The 27,379-nt window shown below is 31.7% G+C and overlaps 2 protein-coding genes across 7 annotated transcripts in view; one reads left to right on the top strand and one right to left on the bottom strand.

The window, feature by feature from the left end:
* LOC126744068 (solute carrier family 2, facilitated glucose transporter member 1-like) overlaps positions 1 to 27,379 on the top strand; it is a 203,917-nt gene that overhangs the window by 60,635 nt on the left and 115,903 nt on the right. Inside the window, exons 1-3 of one of the 4 annotated variants that reach the window (XM_050451415.1) lie at positions 9,706 to 9,733; positions 10,265 to 10,286; positions 10,349 to 10,432. The exons of the other annotated variants lie outside the window; for them this stretch is intronic. Of the exons in view, the coding sequence (XP_050307372.1) occupies positions 10,275 to 10,286; positions 10,349 to 10,432 (96 nt within the window). The 5' untranslated portion in view covers positions 9,706 to 9,733; positions 10,265 to 10,274. Of the gene's footprint in view, positions 1 to 9,705; positions 9,734 to 10,264; positions 10,287 to 10,348; positions 10,433 to 27,379 lie in introns of those variants that run through there. 4 annotated transcript variants of the gene reach the window in all.
* LOC126744066 (uncharacterized) lies at positions 11,050 to 17,117 on the bottom strand. 3 transcript variants are annotated; one of them, XM_050451406.1, is made up of 6 exons: positions 16,048 to 17,117; positions 15,620 to 15,697; positions 13,589 to 14,144; positions 13,175 to 13,529; positions 11,806 to 13,109; positions 11,050 to 11,749 (listed from the first exon to the last, which is right to left on the bottom strand). In XM_050451406.1, the coding sequence occupies exons 1-6, from the start codon at positions 16,140 to 16,142 to the stop codon at positions 11,612 to 11,614; spliced, it is 2,526 nt and encodes an 841-aa protein (XP_050307363.1). In that variant the 5' UTR covers positions 16,143 to 17,117; the 3' UTR covers positions 11,050 to 11,611. The 3 variants fall into 3 exon arrangements, with proteins under 3 accessions (XP_050307363.1, XP_050307364.1, XP_050307365.1); XM_050451407.1 differs by having other exon boundaries at positions 13,175 to 13,511; XM_050451408.1 differs by having other exon boundaries at positions 11,806 to 13,529.

The following is a 27,379-nucleotide window of genomic DNA, read 5'->3' as shown; positions in this document are numbered from 1 at the left end:
TATCGTAATTTGAGTAAAAGCAGCTCTACAAGTATCAGAAAAACTATGCTAAAGTGAAAAAGAGAATATGAAAAAACGTAGAGATCAACCAAAAACAATAAATGTAATTTTGCAACTCTCTAAAGTTACATAATAATCATAAATTAATGACACTTATTGATCATTATTGCTTCACGAATAAAACAAAAATTTTATAAGAAACATCCAAATAAATACATGATGTATAAAAGAATTCAGAAACGTTTAATAATTTTTATTATTAAACGTTATATTAAAGATAGGTAATGTTCTTGATCCTCAGCGTCTATATATAAAATCATAAAATATCTAGAAAACTAATAAAATTGTCAAGGCTAGACATAATTTCTTCATTATAAGATCGTGACGAAGAGAAAGCATTAAAAAAAGCACAAAACTTTGCTTGACCTTTAAATTATAAATACCGCATATATTTTATATAATATATATTTTTAAGGAATGTTATATATTTAAAATAAATATGTTTTAAGAATTTAAAAAAATACACTAGCAATTAGCATTACCTTTAGATGCAACTTATTTGAAAACTATTGATTTTAGTGACGTCAAAAAGTGCAAGCATAAAATTGCAATAAAAATTAATATATCCATATTTGTACCTTGTATCAAAGTTATTAATCGACAACATGTTATTTGATTAATCCCTAACGATGTGTATGTTAATATAACACTAACTAAACTAAATTTCTATGCAACTGGTAATAGCATAGGTTAACAATAGCAACAGGGTATATATAGTGTGAGTATCTTGGATTAAATTCAGTTTTTTTAGACAATTTTTTTAAATAGCTACCCTAATTTTTTATAGCGTCTTTTTAAAAAGCATATCAAATTATACATAGCTGTAAAAATTGAAGTTTATGTGATTAACCAGATAATTAAAATATTTTTTTATTTAATATAAATTAATAAAATGTGTTTTATTTAAAAGTGTTTTTTAACAAATTTTAAAATGTAGTCCATTTACTATTTAATATTATCCTAAATTTATGTAGAATTTGTAGGGTACTGCTCTTTGGTAAACTTTTTTTTTCGTAAGGATTTTCATAAATTTGGAAAAAATGTTGCATTCCATATTAGTTCAAACAGTAAACGTAGTAAATTTTAACATGGTTAAAAGACTTGTCTTAAGTGTAAAGTCTTTTACTTTTTAATTGATCATTATAAGTCAAATAATCAGATTTAAGTACTTTTTCGAAATTTAAACGTAATGCCCTATTTAACTGAAAAGCACAATATTGAAATCTTAATAATGTTTGAATATGGAGATAAAGGAGGTTATGGACTTTTTCAGAAACATGTATCCTGATTTACAACTGATATCGCAAGGTACTGTAAGCAAAATTTAAAATTAGGGAAAACGGCTACGTTAGAAGAACAATTATTTCCCGCAAATCTGCGCTCAATGAAAATGACAAAATTAATGTGTTATTATCCGTTGAAGAAAATCCTAATATTTCCACTAGACAAGTAGGCAGCAAATTGGAAGTGAGTCAATCTTCAGTAGTACGGATTCTGAAGGCACAAAAATTTCATCCCTTTAAACTAACAATTTTTTAGAAACATAATGAAGGTGATGCAGATTAAAGAATCCAATTTTGCAAACAATTTATTGAACTACTGCAGAATAATATGTTAAAACAGAAAATATTCTCTTCTCTAGGAAATCAACGTTCATGCTGAACAGAGAAGTAAATCGACAAAATTGCTGTTATTAGGCACAAGAAAATCCATGTTAAATGAGGCAAGGCCACACTTAACACCCAGAGAAAGTAAATGTTTGAGCAGGAATTGTAGGCCCAGTTTAAGGCCCAATTTTTACCTTTGAAGAAAATCTAAATGGAGTGAGATATTTACACTTTTTACAAGAAGAACTAATTCCAAATCTAGCTGCTCTATTTCCTGATAAAATAGAAGCTGATATGCCAAATAGGAACATCCGGTTTCAACAAATGGTGCGCTTCTCCATTTTGCCCGTCCTATTGAAATTATCTATATACTATATTTTCAGGAAGTTGGAAGAGGACCTTTTGAATGGCGACCAAGATCTCCCGACTATAAAAGAGTTATATTTGTTTCTATAGAAATATTTAAAATCCAAAATTTGTGTCCAAACTCGCAAACATTAAGGAGTTGAAAACCAAAATAAGGCATAAGTGAAGATTAAATTCTCCAGAAGTTATAAAAGACGTTCAAAATAAATTTTAAGTATGTTTAGGGTATTGTTAAATTGTAAGTGGGCTACATTTTAAACACTATAAATTTTTTTTTGTTTTTCTTGAAAACAAGGTGTTTAAATTATCTGGGAAATCGTCATATAAAACCTGAGATTTTGCAGTTTTGTATAAGTCAATACTCTTTAGAAGTAAGCAATAAAAGCCATTTAAAAAAAACCATTGATAACTTTATGATATATACATGTATTTCAATTTTGGGACACACTTTATATTAATTTCTAGATAAATCGTTAAAGATGTTCAAAACGATTTTCAAGTACGTTTAGGACAATATTATATAGAAAATGGACTATATTTTAAACATTTGCTAAAAAACTTTGCGTAAAACAGATTTTATAATCTATGCATATTAAATTAAAAAAATTAATTATCATGAAAATATTTAATCACATAAACTTGAAATTTTGCAGCTATGTATAATTTAAAACGCTCTTTAAAAATACGCAATAAAAAATTAGTGTTGCTTTTTAAAAAAATTCTCGATAACATCATATCTTATTTTTGGGATACACTGTATAACTTTCAACCAGTTTTCAACAAAAAAGAGCGCTAACTAAAATTTTTTTGAGACACAAATAATAGTTTAAAAAAAGTAAAAGAACACGCTTTTATTGTTAATCGAACTAAAAAGTAAAAAATAATTTTTAATTACAAAGAGTTTTTATTACAGTAGTAGAAAATCGGACAATCAATAATAATTAATTACCTCAAATAAAAATCATAATAAAATTTAGGTTAGTAAGAGAATAATTCAAATCAGAGTAAAAAGCGTGATGTCATCTTGTAAGTCTTTTCTAAGTAATTTTGGTAAGATGTCAAAACTTACCAAAAGATGACCTGGGTTAAAAGAAATTGTAAAATTTTTTTTTTTAATAATTCATTCCAAAATCAATAGAGTTAATGTATCTTTACAGAAATCTAAAAATTATTGTTGGAGGTGTTTTAAATTCTCAGTTTCCAGTGCTATTCAAAATTAGGTCATTTTTGATTTCGTCCTAAAAAAAAATTGCTGAAATAAAGGCTGATTCAATAAGAAAGCAAGATTTGAATTGCGCGCCATATTTGACAGTTATGATGTCACATGATTATGACGTGACAGATGGGACTTACTAACTATGGAGCATTACATGGTAGAGCAACGCGTCCTAATTATCAAAAATTATTATTAAAATGGTGAAAGTTTAGTTGCCACTATTTGTAAACTGCGTCCAATGTTCGGTCAAATAATGTTCCTAATTCATCTATTGTGAAAAAAATAATCAAAAGATTCGAAAGCTCTGGTTAGGTTAGTGATCTAAAACATACGATACGAGGTCGGAGAGGTGGTTCAAGACAAATAAATGGCAGTTCCCGAGAATGTCACATAAAGGCCAGAGACGTCAATTCGTCCTCGGGCATAAGAATTGGACATTTTAACAGGCACTCTGCAGCAAATTTTAACTAAAAATTTAGAGCTGCATATCGACAAAATCCAACTGACTCAACAAATTCTACTGGCAGATCATAAACAGCGAAGAGAATTCATCAATTGGATCCTTGAGTAACCTGCTGATTTTGCAAGCAAAGGCTTCAAGTAGTAACCTGCTGATTTTGTAAGCAAAGGTTTTCAGTGATCAGGACCATTTTCACCGAGTGATTCATCACAAGATAATGTATCCACAACGTGTCACTGTATGGGGTGCATTATGGTCTGGAGGTATAATTGGACCGTTTCTATTCGAAAACAAAGAAGATAATGCAGTAACAATGAATGACGAACGTTGTCGTGCTATTATATTATAGTTTCTTGTACCTCATATGGAAGCAATTGATCTTGACGACATGTGGTTTAAGCAGGACGGTGCCACATGTAATATAACCCGTAAAATATTGACAATATTGCACGAGTTTGCTCCATGTCATTTCCGGATTTGGTGACTAGAATTGGCATCCAAGCTCTTACGATATTAGATGCCTTAGACTTGTGGCTGTGAGGTTATTGTATACAATAACGTTAGTGACAATTTCAGCAAAGCGTCAATGCCAGCAAAGCCGTAAATGCCATTTACAATATATTTTGTTTCATATATAATTGTATTCCCAAATGCATATTTTCTAAATTAATAAATATTTCAATACTTTGCTACAGAATTCATGTTCATTGAAGACTGAAATATTGTGCTCTTATTGAAACAACCATTCTTAATACTACGAAAGGTTTTTTGCGCATTTTTTTAACTAACATTAATTCTTAAACGAATTTCTCAAACTAGAAAAGACGATTATTAAAGAAATTATGATGTACGTTAGTAGTTGGTAGCCTGTTAATTTAATGTTTTAAATACTTAATACTAAATAATGCCTCTATTTACAAATAAAATTCACATACAAAATTAAATGTCGAAACCGTCAAAAATGCACTCAACAAAAAATGTTATTAACAAATTTTTGTACACTGTATGGTAGTCTTTCCATTTATGTAAATATACTTTCTATTCGATTTATAGAATTTAGCAACTTATTGTAAAGCTTAATACAAACACAATATGGACTTTTTTTGTAACGGCTAACCTATGTCTAGGATAAAATACATAAATCTCGTTCTTTTATTTATACTTAATACTACCTACTCTATTAACAGTTTTAAACATATCTCTATTCTTAAACAAAAACGTTAAACCAAAAATTTAATTTTATTTATTGTTCGGACCAAACAACACTATACCATATTTTAAAACTAAGTAAAAGTTGCTAAGTAAAGAATTTTTAAGGTACTCAAATTCATGTACCTAGGTACTTACTACCTTAATACCATATACTAATCAACTTAGCTTTAGTATACAAATCATCTATATGAGTTTTCCTTGATAAAAATTCTTCTATTTTGATGCCTAGAAATTTGGGAATTTTATGTAAAATATAGAACAATTATTTCACATGTTTCGATCTCGTTCTAGAAAAAAATATTTTTGTTTTTTTATCGTTAATTATTAAATTATTTTGGAGAAATTAGTAACCAGTTATTATTTTTAATTGTACCTTGAAGTTTTGAGCCTCTCAAGAAAAGATTTGTATCAATTACATAATTTGCGATTAATGAATTTTGGCTTACTATGTTATGTAGAACGGTCACAAATTTGACAATAATGAGCCCAAAATTCTTCCACGTACTATGCTAATTTCATATTTCTTTATCTTAGATTGTATTTAATTTTTTTGATTATGAACTACCACCCTCTGAAGTCTACCAGAAAAATAAGAACAAACATAACTCTCTAACTCGATATTTATTTAGTTTTTACATTAGTAAATTTCTATCTACGTAAGCATATGCTTTGCTTAATTCCACAAAAATCCGCAGAGCTAATCTTTAATCTCCAGCTGATCCAAGACAGTTCAGCTAAACTAAATATCGCAGTTGTTGTTGATTTACGGATTTGTACGGATATCCATAATCTTAATATACGAAGAAAACATATTTTTACAATCCCAAGACACAATAAAGAGTCTTTCAAAAGGGGATTTTCATATAACATCTTTTTCATCTAGCCTCCACCCTTAATAAATTCAAAATTAATACATTTAATTTTTCTGTTGTGTATTTAAAAAATAAAATCAGGCAGCAACTCCTTTAGCAAATTTAGATTTTTATCATTGAGTTTAGCAGATCTAGGGTAGATGTAGATAATAATATTATTATTCGTCCACATTGTTAGTTTGGTTTAATGTAGGTCTTTTGCCTACTTTATATATAATTGGGTTACTGGCAAAAATTGAGGAATTATTGTGAAGGTTATTTGAGTGCTAATGAAAAGTGTATAGCAATGCATGGGCTTTAACAACCCATTCCTTGGGAGGGATGCTGAATAAAAAGCCTTTAGGTCCAGCATTATATGTATGTAAATATTATAAACTACGTAAATGTTATGGAACAATAAAATGATTTATTATTATTATTATTATTATTATTTGCCTTTTAGTTAGCTATTTTAAATTGGTGACATTAAATGACATTTATTGCAAAAATCAATTAGTATTGAGCAGATTATGAGATCAAAATCTTGAAAAGGGTGGAAAGCGAACTTATAAGTCTATGGTTAACTCGAAAAATTTATCCATTATCCCAAAGATGCTGGTCATACACTTTTATAAAAGGTAAAAACACAAAAGCTACAGCATCACAAATCTATTTATTTTTTATAAAAGTCTATATTTATTAACATATTTCTAGTATCCTCCTTTAAAAAGTGGTTTAATTTTTACAAGTTCTAATTGATTTAGAGAAATTCCGAATTTAAGGGTTTTAATATTTTTACAATTTTGGTAGGAATTTCATCATCACCGCTGATATACTTTTTTTTTTAACCTAGAAGCTACTCTATTTTTTCAACCAAAAAAAAATTTAACTTACTTTTCCTAAAAACCGCTAGAGGGCGTTGACTTGTGACTAACCCTTTCTGACGGATTATTTCAAGAAACTCAAACGCAGCGGGGAAGAAAACCAAAGAAACTGGTGAAAACGGCACTTGTTAAACTAAACTTATTAACAAAATAGTGTCCATTCGAAAATAAAAGTGATAAAAATGGCCATAAATTACTATTTGCTTAGACAAGCTGAATAAACTGGTATTAACTAAGTATTTTTAAAAAGCAACAAACTCAGTAGTGTTTTCGAAAATCCAAGATATAGAATTGATCGTTATACGTTTATTTATACACGGTGTTAACTAAATAAAGTTGACCAAATTGGCCTATTTTGGGAAAACTGTGCATACAGTTTATAGTTTGTTCTATAGGAAAATTTTGAAAATTTGGCACCATACCACAACAATAAAATAATTTGACACTTGTAACAATTTTGATGATACCGGATGTAGATGAAAACTTGCTTATTTTAAATAGAACACTCTATAATATGTTATTTGATATTTAAATTCTACATACAATTTTAAGAAATCTTAGGTGGTACAATAAATAATATGTTATACACATAATTTATTTAGTGCCTCCCCAAATGTTCAAAATGCATTCCATCATTTTCTATGCACTGAAACATCTTTTGTTCGCTAGACAAAACTGCAGTCTCTACCTCAGCAAATGAGAGAGTCTGCATGCAATCCCTAATTCGGCCAATCATATTTTGTCGCGTCGTAGGTCTTGTTGTAATAACAATTTCTTTAACTCGACCCCATGAATAAAAATCCAGGCACGTTAGGTCTGGTGATCTAGCCGGCCATGGAAAGGTACCGCCCCGTTCTATCCATCTACCAGGGTAGGTAGCATCTAAAAACTCCCGAACATTTCGGACGAAATGTGCTGGACAGCCATCGTGCTGGAACATCATTCGTTGGCGAATTTCAAGTGGCACATCCTCTAATAAAATTGGCAATTCCTCACTTAAAAACTGCAAATAATTTGCACCATTTAGTGCGTTGTTAAAAAAAATGGGCCGACAATTCGACCTCCTAATATTCCCGCCCAACAATTTAAAGACCAACGGCCTTGATGCTGAACTTCTCGCATCCAGTGCGGATTCGTTGGTCACCAGTAATGAATATTGTGGAGATTCACGCCTCCATTGCTGTGAAATGTAGCCTCATCTGTCCACAATATATTTGAAAGCACCTGAGGATCCTCTGCAATCATACCCAAAAGCCAGTGACAATGGTCTAGCCTTCGGTCAAAATCTTGTGCACTTAATTCTTGAAGCAGGACTAAATGATATGGATGAAACCTGGAACAAGATGATGACTGCTGATTCAACAGAATAGACCAATCTGGTGCTTTTCGTGTAAAAATTAATTAATTTTACATCATCAAAAAATTAACTCTCCTTAGGAAAATTCGCGTCTGAAAAGTCTCATCGCGTATAGTGAAGATTAATATCCAAAAAATCGCTTACCTGTACTCCTTAAGAATATTCTGAACAGTAGTTCGATTTACTCCCAGGTAGTGCGCTATTGTTCTAGTACTTAAGTGAGGATTAAACTCGACGTAGGCTAAAACATTTATTATGTTGTCTTCGGTGCGTCCCCTGCGTTGTCTCCGAAACACGAGCAGCCGAACGTTTCCAGTCGTTCGCAAACGATGTATGATCTGAAGAAAAACTTTTGCAGTAGGATGGCGTCTATCAGGATACTGATGCGCATACACCCTTGCAGCAACTGTGGCATTTCTCATACATTCAAAATAAGTACCTATTATGTCAAACGCCTCTTCGTTTGTGTAAAGCATTGTTAAACAAAGCAATACGAAAAACAGAGATAAAAAGTTAAGGAACAAAAAACTTGATCACTTTTTTTTTTATAACTTTTGTTTAAGAAATGATATCGAAGTGCCGTTTTTACCAGTTTCTTTGGTTTTCTTCCGCGCTTTTAATGACGTAAAAAATATATATAGTTGCATTTGGTTTTTTTTAAAATAATCCGTCAGAAAGGGTTAGTCACAAGTCAATCCGCCCTCTAGCGGATTTTAGGAAAAGTAATTTGAAATTTTTTTTGGTTGAAAAAATAAGGCAACAATAGACTTAAAAAAAATATGTTTAAAAAAAATCGGTCCAGTCATAGCTGATTTTCAGCTGTTTTCTTTATTCAAGCTAAAAACGCCCCCCACCACTTTATTTGACAACTGACAGAAATTTTTGTAAAAACTTTTTTGTGGGGAAATCTTCCTAGAATATTAATATAATATTTTGAGGTATACGTTTTTTTTGGCCACTTTTATTACAATTTTTTTTTCAAGGCGCTACGACTATTAGGGCCTGAGATATTGCCGACATCCATTCTTAGTTGTGTATCGGCCACCCGGTACATTGAAAGGGTACTCTAGTCTGACTTTTTAATAAATTCGGTATAATACACAGCAAATGATTATTAAAATCATCAGCAAGTTTTTGTTGGTTTTCGTTAAGTGTATTGTTATTAATTTTGCTATTAGCATTTATTTCATTGCATACTGCCCATTAACATTTATTCTTAATATCTGATGCCCCTCTTACTACTTTCGTAGTTTTTTATTTTGTCTTATCTAAGAGTTAAAAGAAATGTATCCAACCTTTTCTTACATTCTAAGATTTTCCTAATTATAAAAGTGTTCCTTTTTCTTTCATACACTATATTTCTCGGAAAATAATGATTAAACAATACTAAATATGTACTTATAAAAGTACCCCATTACAAAGTAATTTTTTTCTTTAAAAATTAAATAATATTAGGAAAATATTTTAGAAATAACAAACTTTCATAAGATATCTAGACAAAACGTTCATTTTATAAATGTTTTACACGACATAACAAATACCGTATATTCTTAATTTATATCTTCTGTTTGTTCCCATTCCGGCCCTGTGAAATGTTCACCCCATCTGTTTGAGGACAAGTGAAGGGCGAATTCCACGCGATTTTTCCCTTAGTTTTCCATCGTACACCGGTGAGTTTGTGCTGGTGCTTTCATTGAGAAGATTTTTCCATATTTTATTAGTAAGTAACACATTAAATTCTAAGAAAACATTCCACTTTTGTGTTTTTTCATTGTTATTTTAAACAAGAATGAGAAAAGAGTATTGATTTTCAAGGGTAATTTTATATTTTTGTTACGGTTAATGAGTAAGTTATATTCCATACCTCATTAAAAACCTGTAAGAGTTTTTTTACTCTAAAATAGCTGCAGTTTAAAAGGAACCATATTAAATTTTAAGTTGCAATATGTTTTTAACGTTTATGTTGATCGTTTCTTAGACGTTTTTCAAGGCCTTTAGCATATTGATCACTCGCAATGGCCTAACATAAACAAACGTATTAATATTTTTCAAGCACTTTTCTCTTGTTTGCTTTAATTTCCATTCGAGTGGATGTTAATTATCTGCCAATTTAAACTACTTACTCTTATATGAGCGCTTAACCTAATTAACAAGTCAAATAATGAATATATTTCAATTAGTTTAAAAAAAAAGGGAATTGTTGATGTAGTAAATTAAAGGCATCTTTCTTAATTTTCATGTCTGAATTTAGTTCTGCAAGCATGGAAGCTGAGGTGAGAATTACTTTTTGTTTAAATAATAAATTTTATATTTATTTTATCAAATTTACACGCAGACTAAGGACTTTAATATTAAAGATGATAAAGAAAATAACGGATCCACATCAACTGCTGACTCCACTTCTAAAGTAAACGATTTGGTAAGTGTTAAATTCTCCTTAATTTTTAATGCAAAGTCGAGTTCACGCTATTTAAATTTGCATAACTTTTTTCTAATATAATTTATTTTACTTGAACCCTAATCTGCTGTAATCAGCACAAAAAAATAAATTATCTAATTTTCAGTTTTGCAATTTTTAACACGAATAATTCTCACATGCGGCGATTTTAAATTTGTAAATTAAAGGTTTAGAGAGGCCAAAACAGATTTGTTAGGATAAAAATACACACGTAGGAAATGAACAATTTGTGTGTTTATATTGTTATGCCTAAGTGACCGTGATAATAATGTTAGCTACGTGAGAAGGTCTAAAGTCTGTATAACTCTTATTTTTATTTCACTTTTATAGTGCGTAGGTCTATTTTAATATGTAATGAAAAAAAAACTAATCGCCGTTTAGCCTAACTCGTACTCATTCTATTATATTTTATAATAGATTGGTAACAATCAAGTAGTTTTATGTCATCTTTATTTTTTTATACAAGCTGCAAATAAAAAATTACCCAATGGACATATTTGATGGGAAAGTAAATGCACTGGCTAAGTATTTTTTTAAAGAGTGAAGGCGCTTTTAAGAATTACAGTCCTCCCATTTTCATTTAAGAGCATCCATCAGCACGTGACCAACTCGGATTTCAAAATATAGGCGATTTTTTGGCTCACCCAACATATGGCAACACTCAGCGGAAGGATGAAGGGAAGGGGTCATTTCAAAGCGGCGACCAAACCGATAGGTTCTCGCGTGTCATATAAATCTGGTGAGGATGGCATAGCATGGCGCGGGGAATTATGAAACTTGAATAATGAGACATTACGATTGTCGATTATTGGCAAAATTTTTCTTTGAAATGGGGTGCTCGATCCTATTTCATATAATTTTTTTTTGCTACAATTATTATTAAACTTTTTGCGAGACTTTTTGTTAATGATGTACGGGGGAGTTTTTAAGAGGCATTTTTAAAAAAATATACATTTTTTATACAAAATCTATGTATAATTGTTTTTTTTTAAACATTTTTTTTGAACTGTTATACATTTTACCCTAATCTTATTGAAAAAACAATTATATACATACTTATATTTTAAATTTTATTTTAAAAAGTACAGTTTTATATTTGCAAAAATCTATTAATATACCTATTTTGAAATTAAAATGTTGTTATTTTCTCGATGGATTTCTTATTTCCAGTCCTCTACTATATCGCGGGTCGATAATTTCCGGTAATAAACAATTGTAATAGAAACTTTTTAATTTTCCTATCATTTTGTCATTCCAGAATGAGTCCTGCCGCCAAATCTGAAATAATAAATTCGTTATACCAAATATCTTACTACTTAAAACAAAAAGCTTACCTGTTCTACCAGCATCCCCATAGGTGTCCATAAAATAAAATAACAAAAATCTCTTTTTGTGATATGAAGCTGGCCTTGGATTTGATAAAAATAATCATGGTTCTGTTTTAAATGCATCTGTCCATTTTCATCAAGGGTGGCAAACTTGATTATTTTTTTATTGATAGCTTCTGTAGGGCTGATTGCTGAAGCTGTTGATGGGCACTTTACTTCTACTAATCCTCTTGAGCCAACTAGCCCATCAGGGCTAGCAGCCAAAGCACAACATTCGGAATCAATAAAAAGACCACACATTTCAACTTTTAAATTGTAGGTTTCCTCAAATTGTTGAATAGCAAATGGTTCTTTTTCGGTGCCATACTTAGTGTGTTTATTGCCCCGAAACTTGGAATAAAGAATTGCTTTTACTTTATTTTTGCAATTTGTTTTTTCTAGCATTTTGCAAATATTTCCAAAATTTGATGCTGTAAGCCTTAAACTCCTTTCTTGATACCACTTTGGATTTCCTCCTTGTCCTCTGGTACTAATCTCTAAATCCTTAATCTCATTTTCATTTTTTTCGAGTTCTTCTAAAAATTCCTTTTTTTTTTCTTCAAATAAATTTTCTTCCATGTCTGGCTGTATGCTATTATCTGCCTCCTGATCCCCATAATCTTTATCAGGAAGCGCAATTGATTTATTTCGTTTTTTAAATAGGGTTTTTGGTCTTATTTTAAGAGTATTAATACGTCTTTGTTTAACTCTATTAATAAATTTTTTTGTATGACCAGAAGGACTTTTTTCAGCAATTGATTTAAAAATTTGTCTGTGGTATTCTCCGCTTCCAAGATTATAAGATAGGGCTGCAGCTTCACACCGTATTTGATAAGACCCTCTTTTTGAAAAATTGATGCGCTTTCCGCCAATAAACTTGCATACCACAGAGTTATAATGTTCAGCTACATTATTGTCCATATTTCTTAACAAACTGGAAGCATGCAATATGAGTCTATTTAGACAAACTTCAATGTCTTGCAAAACCCCACATGCCTTCATTTCTTCAATATAATTTTTTTCTCCAAACTTTTTATCACATCTAAAATATCCTATGGCTGTACAGTTTAGATGCTCTCCAAATACGTGGGATGGTATATTTTTTAAATCTTTAGTAAGATTTTCTATTTTAATACTAAAGCTTTTATCTTCTTTATTTCTTTGAGTAACAGCCATTGCAACAGCAGTTCTCATCCTTCGTATATTGTTCAAAATATGTTTGCGCAGGTATGGTGAAACCGGATTATTTGTACTGTTGCTTCTTTTTTTACCTAAAATAAATAAAGAACAATTAATAGCTTTTTCAAAAATTAATGCTAATGATGAATAAACTTACTAGATATTTCACGCAATTTGGAGCAAAAATTTCTTAATAAATGATTCCTGCACTCAATTTTCTCCACATGTAAACTTCCATATGGGCGAGCCTCGATCAGTTTTTTATAGACGCTACTGTCACCATCCCCAACAAGTCTTTTATAAATAATATTATACATGTCAATACTTTTTCGAAATCCTTCCACAATTATGTCGGATTCCATACTTGTGGATGTATTTGACCAGTTCTTATAACATGTATGATCTGGAATGACTTCCATGTTTTTGGCACTGGCGTATGCACAAAAGCTGCAGTATTTATTTCGGATTCCAAGAAATAAAAGTTTTCCGGTCCTCTGTCCAATTATACAAGCCTAAAATACAAAAAAAATCAAACAAAATTAAGTATTTAACTAAATCATAGTAAACTTACAACTCCTGAAGCAGCATCATAATTAACATTATAAGACCTTTTGCTCCAAGCACCATCAGCCACAACAGTGATACAGGGGCGATTATATTGGTCTACTTCTCCTAATTCTTTGGCCAATAAACTCTCTTCTTGTGCGGCTTCCTCCATTGCTTTCCAAGCCGTTTCCCTTATCTTTTCTCCCACAAACTCATGGTGCTGTTGATATGTATTTGGAGACATAAAAGGGACATCCAGTATGGCCATAAATTCTTCCGCGGCAGTAAATCCAATACCCGTTGAAATGGTTGCTAAGGCTGCTGCGGCATTTATGTCCATGGATGTTTCAGACTCATCTTGAGTAAACAGATTGAGGTATTTTTCTAAATTGCACATTTTGCACTTTAGTAAAATTGAACTTTTTAAGCCTTTTCTATTTTCCGTCAAAATGTTCATATCTGCAATTGTGCAATTAAATGGAGGGTGTCTGGATAAATTCTGGATTTCTTTAAAAAGCTTCTGAATATCTACGATTCTCCTTCCTTCTATAACGTAGTCAGTTATGGTATCAGGAGATGTTCTAAAAGTAATATTTTGATATGAAAACTAATAAAAAATAAATAATTAAAAAACTCAACTAATTAAAAAATAATAAAAAAAAATATGGCCAAAATGAAAGTTTAGTTTTTATCACGAGTTTAGGTATTACGCTTTTCATCGAATTTTTTAAAAATAATTTGTTACAAACCATTCCATATTCACTTTTTAAACAAATCATTAGAAAATAAGAAATATGGGCCAATTGGGTACATATTATGTACCGGGTGGGCAAATAAGAATGTTCACCGGCTATATCTCAGGCCCTAATAATCGTATTGCCTTGAAAAAAAAATGTTATAAAAGTGGCCCAAAAAAAAAGCCGGAAATTATTTTGAAGTTCATTGGTCGGCCGCTAGAGGGCGCTACAGCTTCTTTGAATCTTAAAATTGCATTTTTGCCAAAAAAATCTCTAACAACCTACACCTCAAAATATTATATTACTATTCTAGAAGAATTTTCTCACAAAAAAGTTTTTACAAAAATTTCTGTCAAATGTCAAATAAAGTGGTGGGGGGAGTTTTTATCTTGAAATATAAAAACAGCTGAAAATCGGCACTGACTGAACCGATTTTTTTTCAACAAATTTTGTTTAAAAGTCCTTTGTTGCTTTATTTTTTCTACCAAAAAAAATTGTCAAATTACTTTCCCTAAAATACGCTAGAGGGCGTTTACTTGTGATTTACCCTTTCTAATGGATTATTTAAAGAAAGTCAAATACAACTATATATATTTTCTTACGTCATTTAAAGCAGGGAACAAAGCCTTACTAGCCGGTGAAAACCGCATTACGATATCACGTCTGGTTATACCGGAAGTAGATGTCAACTTTCTTATTTTAAATTACACACCCTATATATTATTTGATTTTTAGATTTTACATAAAATTCCAAGAAATTTGAAGTATCATCTGTATACTGAAGTATTCCTGCTAAAAATTAAAAAATCATAAATTTTAGTGAAATCATTAGGGAATATTATTTATATGCTGGGTAGCAATTTATCGAAATCCGGTATTTTGTGTTTTTGGTTTAAGTATGTACCTAATATAAGTAATAACATATCAAGTTTTGAAAAACTTATTATAAAAATATATAAGTGCTTTTTCATTACGTATAATATTTTAGTAAAACCCTACGACTATCTTCAAAAAAGCATTGCATGAAATTTGAATTTATACATTATATTATTTTATAGCATTATATGTTGGTTTAGGAATTTAATGTATTAATACTTTTAATATAGGTAACTTAATAAAATTAATTAAAAGCGTCAACTAAAATCAGTTTTAGTTGACGTACTATTAAACCTCAAACGCTATCAAAAAATGCATTTTTCATTTGGCTCACTCTGTATGAAATAAAAAGCGCCAAAAACACGTTAAAAAATAAAATAGATATTATGTTTGAATTTTCCAGTTACGATGCATAAAATAATAGATAATTATAAAGCACTAACCTTTGTCTTTCAACTTCTATTTCCTCTTCAGATGTGTTATGAATTGGCATACTTTCAGTAGCAGAAGTACGGAAAGTACTAAAATAAATGACAAAAAATTAGTATGTTTTTGCAATGGCCAAATCTAAAATATAGATTTGGATAGAGATTAATACAATAATACAAAAAAAAATTAAATTAAAAAAAATGTTAAATGTATGTACAGATTTTAAGACATTTGATAATTTTTAAAAATAGTAAGATTTTATCTTTGAAAAGAACCTATTTTTAAAATCTTATTTCCAGTAAGATGCTAATACATTATATTTTTATGTTTACAATGAGACAAAATAATAAAATAATTTTTGGAAATATTTATCTACTGTTTATCTAATTGTTTTTAATAAATCTACTTGATGAAAAAAAAAATTGTTAAAATCCATACTTACTTTTTGGTATTAGTTAGATAATAACTCTTTTTGTGTTTCCTTGATTTCCGGCGCGAATAGTAAACCTTGGATTTACCGTCTTTACGTTTTCCCATTTTTTCAAAAAATAACTGCTCTTGCACAATAAAAACAAAAACACTATAACAGTAAAGTTCACAGTTTTCACAAAAATAGCACACGACAGACTTCCATATACATGCAACGGCACATCACAAACTAAAAAGTGTTAGGGTACGTAAAAAGTTACAGTTATTCAGGTACCCAGTCTAAAATTTTCGTTTTTCTCATTATTCTACCTGTGTATAATATAACATTATTGTTTAACAATGGGGTAAGGCGGCACCGAGGCGACGCGATGGCGCGGCGACAGTCGCTTGCAGACAGACTTAAAAATTCAAACAAAAAAAAAACAAAATTTACTAAATATCCTACTAATCTAACCTAAGTACCTAATATTATTAATTGTTATTAGTTGCCTACTAATAACAATTATTAATAATATTGCAGCGTACGGCAAATTTATAAACACATCAACGCTACATCACAAACCAAAAAGGATTGTGGGCAAAAGTTCGAAAAATAACTAAAATCAGGTAGTCCAAACTTTTCGTATTTGTTAATATTCAACCTACATAATTTATTACATTACTATATATTAATATTTTTTAACATTGGGGTGACACGGGAACGACGCTCGCCAGTAGATCTTGGATCGATAAAGCATAAAGCAATGCTGCCAAGTATGCCGAGACGTAGTAAATATTCTAAAATTTGATGAAAATTGCCATATTTTGCTATTACACGTTTGCTAGGTTTATTATTAAAAATTTCATAAAATGTTATTAGGGTTAATTTCTTAAAAACGCATTTACTAGAGGCGAACTTATTTATTTTTTTATATTTTTTTTTTATTAAAAAGAAAAATATCAATATTTAAAAAAAAAAAATAAACAAATAACTTCGCTTCTTCTGCTAAATATTTAAAAAATACTAGTGAAGATCTCATTAAAATATCTTTTAAAGCAAAAGAGTTATCCATGTAATAGAAATTAGGGGGTGATGAACGCTCTTAATATGAATGGTGTTTTAAATAAAGCGCAAGATTTCAGTGTCCATTAAAATATGATTTCCTATAGCAAAGTATTGAAATATTTATTAATTTAAAAAATATATATTTGGAAATTATCCATGAAACAGAATAATTTATAAATGGCCGTCACGGCTTTGTTGGGGAATGCAACGCTTTTTTTATGAAATTTTCAATAACGTTATCGTATACATATGGTGGTAGTTTATTGATAAGGCGTCGAATTTCGTCTTTCAATGTTTCCATGGTTGTAGGCTTATTGGTATAAACCTGTGACTTTAGCTAAGCCGAAAGCCCGAAGGCTAAAAGCGTCAAATCGCAAGAGCTTGGAAGCCGAATCACCTGATCGGGAAATGACACGACTAGGAGCAAACTCGTGCAAAATCGTCAATGTTTCACGAGCGGTATGACATGTGATACCGTCTTGCTGAAACCACATGAGACTCTAACCACATGTCGTCAAGATCAATTGCTTTCAAATGAGAAACTGTGTTATCATACCACGATAACGTTCGCCATTCTTTCTTACTATTCTCTTTTTCGTTTTCGATAAAAAAACGGTTCAATATATTCTTCCAAACCTTTATGCACCATAGAGGGACACATTGTGGATGCATTGCTTTCTTATAAATCATTCGCGGATTTTATAAGCTCCAAATGCGACAACTTTGCCTATTAATGAAGCCATCGAGGTGAAAATGGACCTTATCACTGAAAAATATTTTGTTTTGTTCGCAATATCAGCAGGTTGCTCAAGGATCCAATTGGTCCCTTCGCTGTTCATGGTCTGCTGACAGAAGTTGTTGAGTAAGTGGGATTTTGTAGGCATGCAGCTGTAAATCTTTAGTGAGAATTCTCTGAAGAATGCCTGTTAAAGTGTGCCATTCTTCTGCCCGGTGACGAATTAACCCCTCTCGCCTTTCTGCCTCTCTCAAACAGCCATGATATTTTATTCTAAACGACCTCAGCGAGCTCCTATCGTACGTTTTATATCACAAACCGAACCATTACTTTCCATTTTTTTTAATTATTCTTCTCACAAAAGATCATATAGAACCATTATTTCGACCTAACATTAGACGTCAACAGATAGTGTCAACTAAACTTTTCCATTTTGATAACCATTTTTGACAATCAGGACGCGTTGTTTACCTTATAGTGCTCCATGAAGAGAAAAAGAACGAGACGCGCAAGTGAACAGTAAATTATTATCCATATATTTATCCCTCTTTAGCGACATCAAAGGTAAACGCAGATGGCGCTAGAGGCATTTTGACAGAAACTGCCCGCGACGTTTGAATTTTATCTTAAAGCTCCATAGGATCAGCTGGTTATTGTCATTATTAAAGAACTGAACTGACAAGAAGTTCATATGAAGTTCAAACCATTTTTAAATGCAATTAAGAGTGTTAAACTTTTAGAAAAAAAAAGTTTTTTTATCATAATATGAAAACTACTTCTCTTATTTTTATGCCATTTGGCTAATTGTTTATAATAATACAGTACATCCGAAAAGTTATGTCTAAATTTATTTAAAATTCAGGGGTGTGTTCGAAAAAAAAACGCTCGGACCCGTCGATTTTTATTTAAAGTTGCGCATTTTTGTACGTGAAGTTTGTATATATAGGGTTGCTCAAAAATAAATTACGACCATCAACTTCATTTTTTCAAATGAAAGCACCTTTTCTTATTTCATCTCTGAATTTCTCTTGGAATTCTAAATATGTTTCATGCATCATGTCCGATTCATGTAACAAATAAAAAAAGAACAAGAATTAAGTTAAATGTTCAAAATGGTTGCTATTCACGGCTTGACAATATCCAAGGCGATCAACAATGTCTTGTTGCACATTTTCAATTATTTCAGGAGTTATGGCGCGCATTTCTCTGCGAATTTTCTCTTTCAAGTCGTCTAGATTATTTGGCCTATTAACAAATACCTTCGACTTGAGGTATCCCCACAAAAAAAAGTCCATTGGTGTTAGGTCAGGCGACCTAGCAGGCCATTCGATGGGTCCTCTCCTTCCAATCTACCGATTGGGAAAAGTTTCATCCAAAAATGTACGCACAGTGGCAGCATAGTGCGGAGGAGCACCATCTTGCTGGAAAATTAGTTCTTCGTTAGGATAGTCTGGGTTCAATAGAGCAAGTAATGCCGGAACTAATTGAAATTAGAGAAAATCGAGATACCCTTATTCCGTTAAAGTCTGTTCAAACAAAAAGGGACCTATCACTCTTCCGCGCACTATTCCACACCACACATTTAGTTTTTGAGGATACTGGGTGTTTACCTCCATCATCCAATGCGGATTTTCTGTTGCCCAATATCGACAATTTTGTCTGTTCACACTACCATTCAAACAGAACGTGGCTTCATCGGAAAAAATAATATTTGTTACTAAATTATTATTTAGATTGCACATGTTTTGCAAGCGTTCACAAAACTCATTTCGCCTATCGAAATCGTCATCAAATAACTCTTGCACAGGAATAACTTTGTAGGAGTGATATTTGTGCTTTTTAACTATTCGGTGAACTATATATTTTGCCATGTGTAAATTTGCCCCAATCTGCGACAGAGGAGTGCATGGATTTTCTTTCAAAGAAAGCAAAACGTCAAGTTGTTCATTTCTATCTCGAGTAGGACAAGCAGCGAACTGTTGACTTTAGGTATAGGACATGATGCATGAAACATACGTAGAATTCCACGCGAAATTCAAAAATGAAATAAAAAAAGGTGCTTTTATTTGAAAAAATTAAGTTGATGGTCTTAATTTATTTTGAGCAACCCTGTATATATAAACTTCACGTACAAAAATGGGCAACTTGCAACACACCCCTGAATTTTAAATAAATTTAGACATAACTTTTGGGATGCACTGTATATTAATGATATAGACTTTAATCAAAAAAACATTTGCCATATTTATTCCAGTGGCGTGGCAATATATAAAGCGTTGCAATATATTAGCAAAAAACTGGTACATCACTGCATTATGTATACGATTATTTTATTTTATTTTTTTGATTGAGTACTTAAACTATAACTTTTCTTCATTTAACTTTGTTTCAATATCATGTATTACTTTCAAGAAATTAATAGGGCCAATTTTTTTATATAATTCCTTAAGATAAAACATTTTAAATAAATTTTAAATCATTGTCATACCAAGAACTAATCAATTATAAGTTACGTATAAATTTATATAGACTTTTTGTCTTAAAATCAGTTTTTCTATAACCTATTAAATGTTAATCTATTTAATTTATAAAGTCGTGCTACAAAAAACATAGATACTCTATACGCAAATTAAAACATGAATAAGCTGAAAATTATCAAGAACAGGGTTAAAATATTAACACTAATTCTTGTTTTCAGTCATTATATTATTAAAACCGTTGCTTGATATAATCTTAGTATCTGGCTGTGAAAATACTCAAATTATATTACTTTATAAATAAATATAAATTAATTGATATTTGCAAAGATAATGCCTAAAAACAGCATCATTAAAATACAACTTTCCCACTAATTTTCAGAGTTACTGGGTTACCTTTTATTGTTTATTATTAAGCACAAAATGTTTGACTATTTGCAAACAAAAGTCTCTTATAACGGTAAGGTCTAAAAATTTAATACTACACAAACGACTCAATCCACATAATCTTCATATTTATAAATCACAAAACAAAAGGAAAAATTATTTGTTTGTCTTTTGTCATCAATGGCGACAATTGATACGGTATTGTCAGATCAAAAAATGACAGAGAAGTCATTAACTATTCTTCTTCATTAACTGTATGAAAGACGAATAAAGGAAATACTAATGGTAATTGATTTATTTGAAATTGTATATAATTTGGCAACGTTCATTTAGTTACTGTGGCTCCATCTTTGTTTACATTCTGTAATGCTAAAAAAGGATGTGATAGGAAAATTGTTGTGATAAAGTGAAAGAGATGAATGGGATACATTTTTGGGATAGTACGGCGCGTCTCGTTGTTTCAGCTCCATGTTTACTAAATCCTATCTGTCAACTTTCGGTGTGTCACGTCATAATCATGTGATATTACTGTCAATCATGGCGCGAAATTGAAATCTTGCGTTCTTATTGAACCACCCTTTCTTTAAAGGGTATCCAAATTTAATGTCTACCATTCGTAGCTTTGTTATTAGTGAAAATACAAAGTTGTTTAAATTAGCAAATTAGTAGCATATTTAACGCTGGTAAAAATTTGAAAGAAAAAAAACAATTGAAAATCGTATTTTTTAGTTTTTCAGTATAATAACATTTTTTAAAATTATGTATATTATATTTTATTATAATTTTCTAAGTCTTCTTATTCTTCTTTCAGCAACCCTTCACAGTCCACTCCTGGACATAGGTCTCTCCTATATTCTTCCATGTTTCGTTGTTCTGTGCCAGTTGATGCCATCTGTTGCCCACTTTGTTTTTGACATCATCGAGCCAGCGTAACTGTGGTCTGCCAACGCTGCGTTTATGTATGCGTGGTCTCCATTGAACGATGTGTCTTGACCATCTCAAGTCATCCTGTCGGGCGACGTGTCCTACCCAGCCTCATTTTAGGTGGGCTATGCGTGTTATGACGTCTTCAACTTTAGTTCTTTGTCTAATACTCTCATTTGTGATATGGTCCCTTAGGCTTATTCCTAGCATCATCCGCTCTATGGCTCTTTGGGTGGTCCTAAGCTTGTTAGCTGATTTAACAGTGAGTGTCATGGTTTCCATTCCGTAAGTCATCACGGGCATTAAGCAGGCATTGAACACCTTTCTTTTCAAATTAATTGGAATAGTTTAATTTCTCAAGACGTGTGATAGTTTACCCGTGGCTGCTCATGTCAAATGAACACGTCTGTTTATTTCGGCAGTTTGATTTTCTTTGCCCAATTTGATGCAATGTCCCAAATATACATATTCTTCGACATTGTCAATAATTCGGTCTTCTATATGTACTTGAATATTGTCAGGTGACATGACTTTTATTTTATTTCAATTCATGGTTAAACCTATTCTTTTCTACTCTTTGAAGTTTTGCCAACATCTCCTGTAATTCTATTATATTCTGGCTAAAGAGTACTATATGATCCGCAAAGCGTAAATGGCTCAGATGTTTGCCGTCGATTTTGCCTTGATTGATGCCTCTCTCGTTCCAGACCAGAGTTTTAAAAACGTCTTCCAGTGCCAGTGTAAACAGCTTTGGGGAGATGGTGTCCCCTTGTCTTACTCCTCTTTTTATTTGAATTTTGTTTGTTTCTATCTCTTTTGAGATTTTAACGGTGATTGTCGCATTTTCGTATATGTGTTTAAGAAGCTGCTTGTATAGAGAGTCGATTCTTGCATTATTCATGGCCTTAAAAATAGCCCACAACTCTACGGAGTCAAAAGCTTTGTTATAGCCAACAAATGCGAGGTGTAGTGGTTCATTGTACTCGTTGCATTTTTCTATTATAGTGCGAATGGATTGTATGTGTTCTATTGTGCTATGACCTTTTCTGAAGCCAGCTTTTTCTGGAGGCTGATATAGGCATCTGGTTTAGCTGTAAGCCTATTTGTTACTATCTTTGTCAGAAGTTTGTACGGGTGAGGGAGTAAGCTAATAGGTCGATAGTTGTCGATTCTCAACCTATCTCCTTTTTTGTACTGTAAAATCACCTAGGCCTTTTGCCATGCTTGGGGTATCGCCTCCTGTCATACATTTATGAAGAAGAATTGTCATTGCTTCTACAGTTCTTCCCCCAAGTTTTATCATTTCATCTGTAATTCCATCTTCCCCTGGTGCCTTAGCGTTTTTCATTTGAGACATTGCTAGTTCTACTTCTTCTCTGATGATGTCAGGAAGATCTTCGGAGCCTACATTGAGAATCGTTTCATCAACTCCGATTGCTTGTTCTGGGTTGTCTCCTGTGTACAGTGTGCTGTAGAAATTTTCCACGATATCCATTAAATCTTTACTGTCCTCTTTGATGTTTCCGTTTGCGTCCCTTAGTTGATGTATTTGGAGGCGTCCATCATTGTTACGTGTTTTAAGTACTTTCATGTGTTTGTTGTTTTCGATGGTCGTTGTTATCATGTCTGTGTTGTATTGCCTTAAATCTTCCCTTGTTTTCTTTTTTATCAATCTGTTAATTTCGTTGTATTCATGAGTCCCTTTCTCCAAGTTTCTTTTCTTCGCCATGAGTTCTCTAGCTTTCTTTTTTATTTTTGAATAATTTTTCTTGGTAGTGGCACATGTCTTTTTGGCTGTCGTTCTAATGTCAGTACTTATTCTGTTTTCTAGGTCGTTTATATTCAAGCTATTCAGTGCTTCTTTATCAGACAATTTCTTGTTGAGTTCAGCTTGGAATTTTTGGCGGTTTTCCTAAATTGTTTTTGATGTGGGAAATGGTTGTATTTTGATTAGCTTATTTCGTTCACTCTTCACGTTTATTTCTATTTTAGCTCTTACCAACCTGTGATCGCTACCCGTATCAAAGCGATTTAGGGCCGAAACGTCTTTTATAGTAAGCTTTTTATTGGTTAGTACGTAGTCGATCTCGTTTTTCGTATTTGAGTTCGGGCTTCTCCATGTCCAACGTCTCTTTTCTGATTTTTTGAAGAAGGAGTTCATACAGTACATACTTTCTTTTTGGAGATAATTGATCAGTCTTTCTCCTCGATCGTTGATACAACCCAGTCCAAATTTACCCACATATTGATTTCCGTTTCCCGCTGGTACTCCTAGTTTAGCATTGAAATCGCCAATAATGTATTTGTAGTGTGCTGTTTCTATTGTCAGCGCTTGTGAAATGTCATCGTAGAATCTCTCTATCTCATCATTGGATGCAGAGCTTGTAGGGGCATATACTTGAATTATTTGGACGCTATATCTTTTCGATATCTTCAATACTATGCAAATGACTCTACTCGATATGGATTTCATCTTAGTAACTAGCCGCTTTATACTCTTATGAATCATTATCGCTGTTCCGCCAATGTGTGTATTTTCCTCTCTGTTGTTTCGATACAAAAGGTGGCCTGATTTCAGTGTGATGCATTTTTCGTCCGGTAATCTGGTTTCGCATAGGCCCAAGATGTTCCATTTGATATGGGATAGTTCTATCCACCTCTAATTCTTCCTGATGTTCGGTTGATCTCATTGTTCGAATATTATAGGTGGCTAGGTAAAGTTTAAATTTGTTCTGTATTAAGAGTGGAGGGGATGAATTTTTGCCTCCCCCAGAATCCTTGAGGCTGACCTTGTTACTGGTGTGGGATTTGTCATGCGATGATCTACCCACCTGGGGTACTATTTCGTTTATTTTAAAATCCATCATGGTTTACGGGGGTTTTTAGCCATAATCTTCCACGTTGGCTAAACGGGTTGGAAGATTTGAATATCAGCCGCTCCTGACATGGAGAACAGACGCTGTTTGCAGTCGTCCACTCTGGATCAGACGCTGCGTGGGAACTTTCTTAGCTTCACCTTCAGCACTTCGAGACCTTACCGGCATGGGTGGCCCTACCGGTAGCTATGCTACCGCCGGCATTGCTTCCTGGCTGTAGGTTACTGAGCCCTCTCACCGACGACAAGGTGACAGTTCCCCCAGAGAGGGCAATTTTCTAAGTACTACTTTTAATTATCATTGGATAGGAACATATGGTTCCATCCAGTAGCTTGCCAGATCTAACCCCACTTGATTACTTCTTGTGGGCTTACTTAAAGAACGAAATTTATAATATCGATGCATTAAAGACTATAGTTAAGAAAAATATAACCCAAATAGATATTAGGACTATACTTAAGACAGTTCAAGCAGTTGAAAAACGTGACCAAAAATGTATTAAAAAGCAAGATGGTGTTTTCGAGCATCTTTAAAAAAAATTGTTATTTTATTTTGTAAGTTGATGTTAAAAATAAAGTTTGTCGATACAATTTAATTGTTTCCATTTGGGTGTGATAACTTCATTAATTTGTAACCTAGGAGAAAAGTCATTATAAACTTTTTTGTTTAAAATTTGATGTTTTACCATGAAAAAATATAATATACACGGGTTTCCACTTAAACAAAAAAAATATTTTACTGAACAACTGAAAAATAAGATTGTCCATTTGTTTTTTGTCTTCTCATTTACTTTCCATTACTTACCAGCGTTAGAAATGCTGTTAGTTTGCTAATTTAAATAACTTTGTATTTTCACTAATAACAAAGTTACCAATGGTGGACACTTAATTTGGATAACCTTGTATGTTGATGAACTTGGACTTAAATGACAGTGCTAAATTAATAACAAATTTCTATAAATATAAGAAGTATATTCTTAATTTAAGCAATATATTTTGTGTTACTTATTTAGTATATAAAAAAAGTAATTATTATTCTGCATGATGATTTCTTACTGATACAGGAAAGTTAATTAATTGGGATAATATTTACTATATACATAGTTGGTGAAAAAATCGAGTTTCTGTCCAGCAAGATTTCTACATTATTTAACACATACTCCATTCACTACCTCAGTGGTTTATAAGCCTCATCGATTACTGAAGCGTATCTATGAACCTTCAAAATCTTGACATAATTAATAATTAGTTTTTTATTAGTTTATAGTTCTTAAGATAGCTGCTCAGAAATTTCAAAAATAGTTTTAGACTTTAAATCTTAAGCCTTTGGAAGTGACTGTATCTCAGCCAATATGCTCCAACAATGCACTCAATGTCTTGCTCCTCACTTAACTCATATTATAAACTGTTTTTTGGAAAGGAGTTATTTTTTTGATGCTTGAAAGACTTGTCTTAAAATTCCTTTTGCTAAAATCAGTACCTTAGATCTGTACGATTAAGATTAATTATTCCAGTCAATCAAAAAATTTAAAAAAAGTTTGTTCAACCACAAACATATAAAACAATAAATAGTAGCTGTTAAAATTAAAACAGTAGCTATTTTAAAAAAGGTCATAGATTGCCTTATGTACATACAATTTTATTGATGTTTCTTGTTTTGCGTTAATGTTATTAACGTTTCTGATCGTTTTTATCTGTATATATGTTATGGAGGCTGGTAGTCATAAATTTTACTAAAACTTAATTTTTTAAATTAAAAAAGAAAATTAAATTCTTATTAGCCTTGATAAAGACGAAAAATATATATCGTCGAAACGTCGGCCAATAATTAAAAACTTGAGGTTTGATTTGTTGTCCCTAATCCCGCTACCTAAATTTTCTGTGATTTTTAAGTAGAAAATAATCATTGTAATGAGACTAGCAGTTTGAAAATAAGTATTCATATATAAAAATCAATGAAAATAAGTATGTATGTATAAAACACAAAAAATAATAAAGCGCCAAGGGAAGCAACATAGTTACAGATGCAATAAAAATAAAGTAGCTTTTTAATCTCTGTCTATTCAATAGTAAAGTCCCCAAAAATTGGCGTAATTTCATTGTAATCCTGCTTCACAAAAAAGGAGATACAGCAGAACTAGAGAACTACCGACCACTAAGCTTCTTAAGTCACCTTTACAAACTGTTTACTCGAATTATAATCACCCCATTGGAAAATAAATTAGATGTATATCAACTTGTTGAACAGGCAGGCTTTCGCCGTAGATTTGAAACTAATGACTATCTCCAACACTTATAGAAAATCCAATTGAATATAACATAGCTTTAGTCATGATTTTCGTAAGCATCCACAAAGCCTGCGATACAATAGAGCTAAATGCATTGTGAAATGCACTTCAAGTATTTCGAATCGACCGAAAAATCAATCACATCCACAATATCTACAAAAATGCAATATTGAGGGTAAAACTACATGAAAATATCAACCCCAAAACTATGAAACGTGATGTTCGGCAAAGCGACATAATGTCACCAAAACTGTTTGTTACAGTCATAGAGAGTGCATAAACGATTAGACTGGAATCAGAAAGTTATTAACATAGATGGCAAAAACCTAATAACTTACGTTTTGCTATACCTTTATTTGGGCCATATTAATAAGTTTAAAATTTATCAAAATTAAATGATTGAAATTCGTTCTCGCCCCGTATATTCGAAACAAAGTATCCTATCAAAAATCATAAAAGGACAAAATATTCTTAGAATAGCCCAAAGAATAATCCCTTAATTTTTTTCCGCATGTTTATTAAACATTCTGTATAAGGTGCCTAATTTTTAAAAAAATCACGTTTTGCTATTTTTTATGTCTGGAGGACTGTCTTATTAGTTTGAAACGACGCT

Source organism: Anthonomus grandis, chromosome 13 (genome assembly GCF_022605725.1).
Source record: "Anthonomus grandis grandis chromosome 13, icAntGran1.3, whole genome shotgun sequence".
Lineage (NCBI taxonomy): Eukaryota > Metazoa > Arthropoda > Insecta > Coleoptera > Curculionidae > Anthonomus > Anthonomus grandis.
The sequence above is the reverse complement of the archived record's forward strand: the minus strand, read 5'-3'. Positions and strand labels throughout refer to the sequence as shown.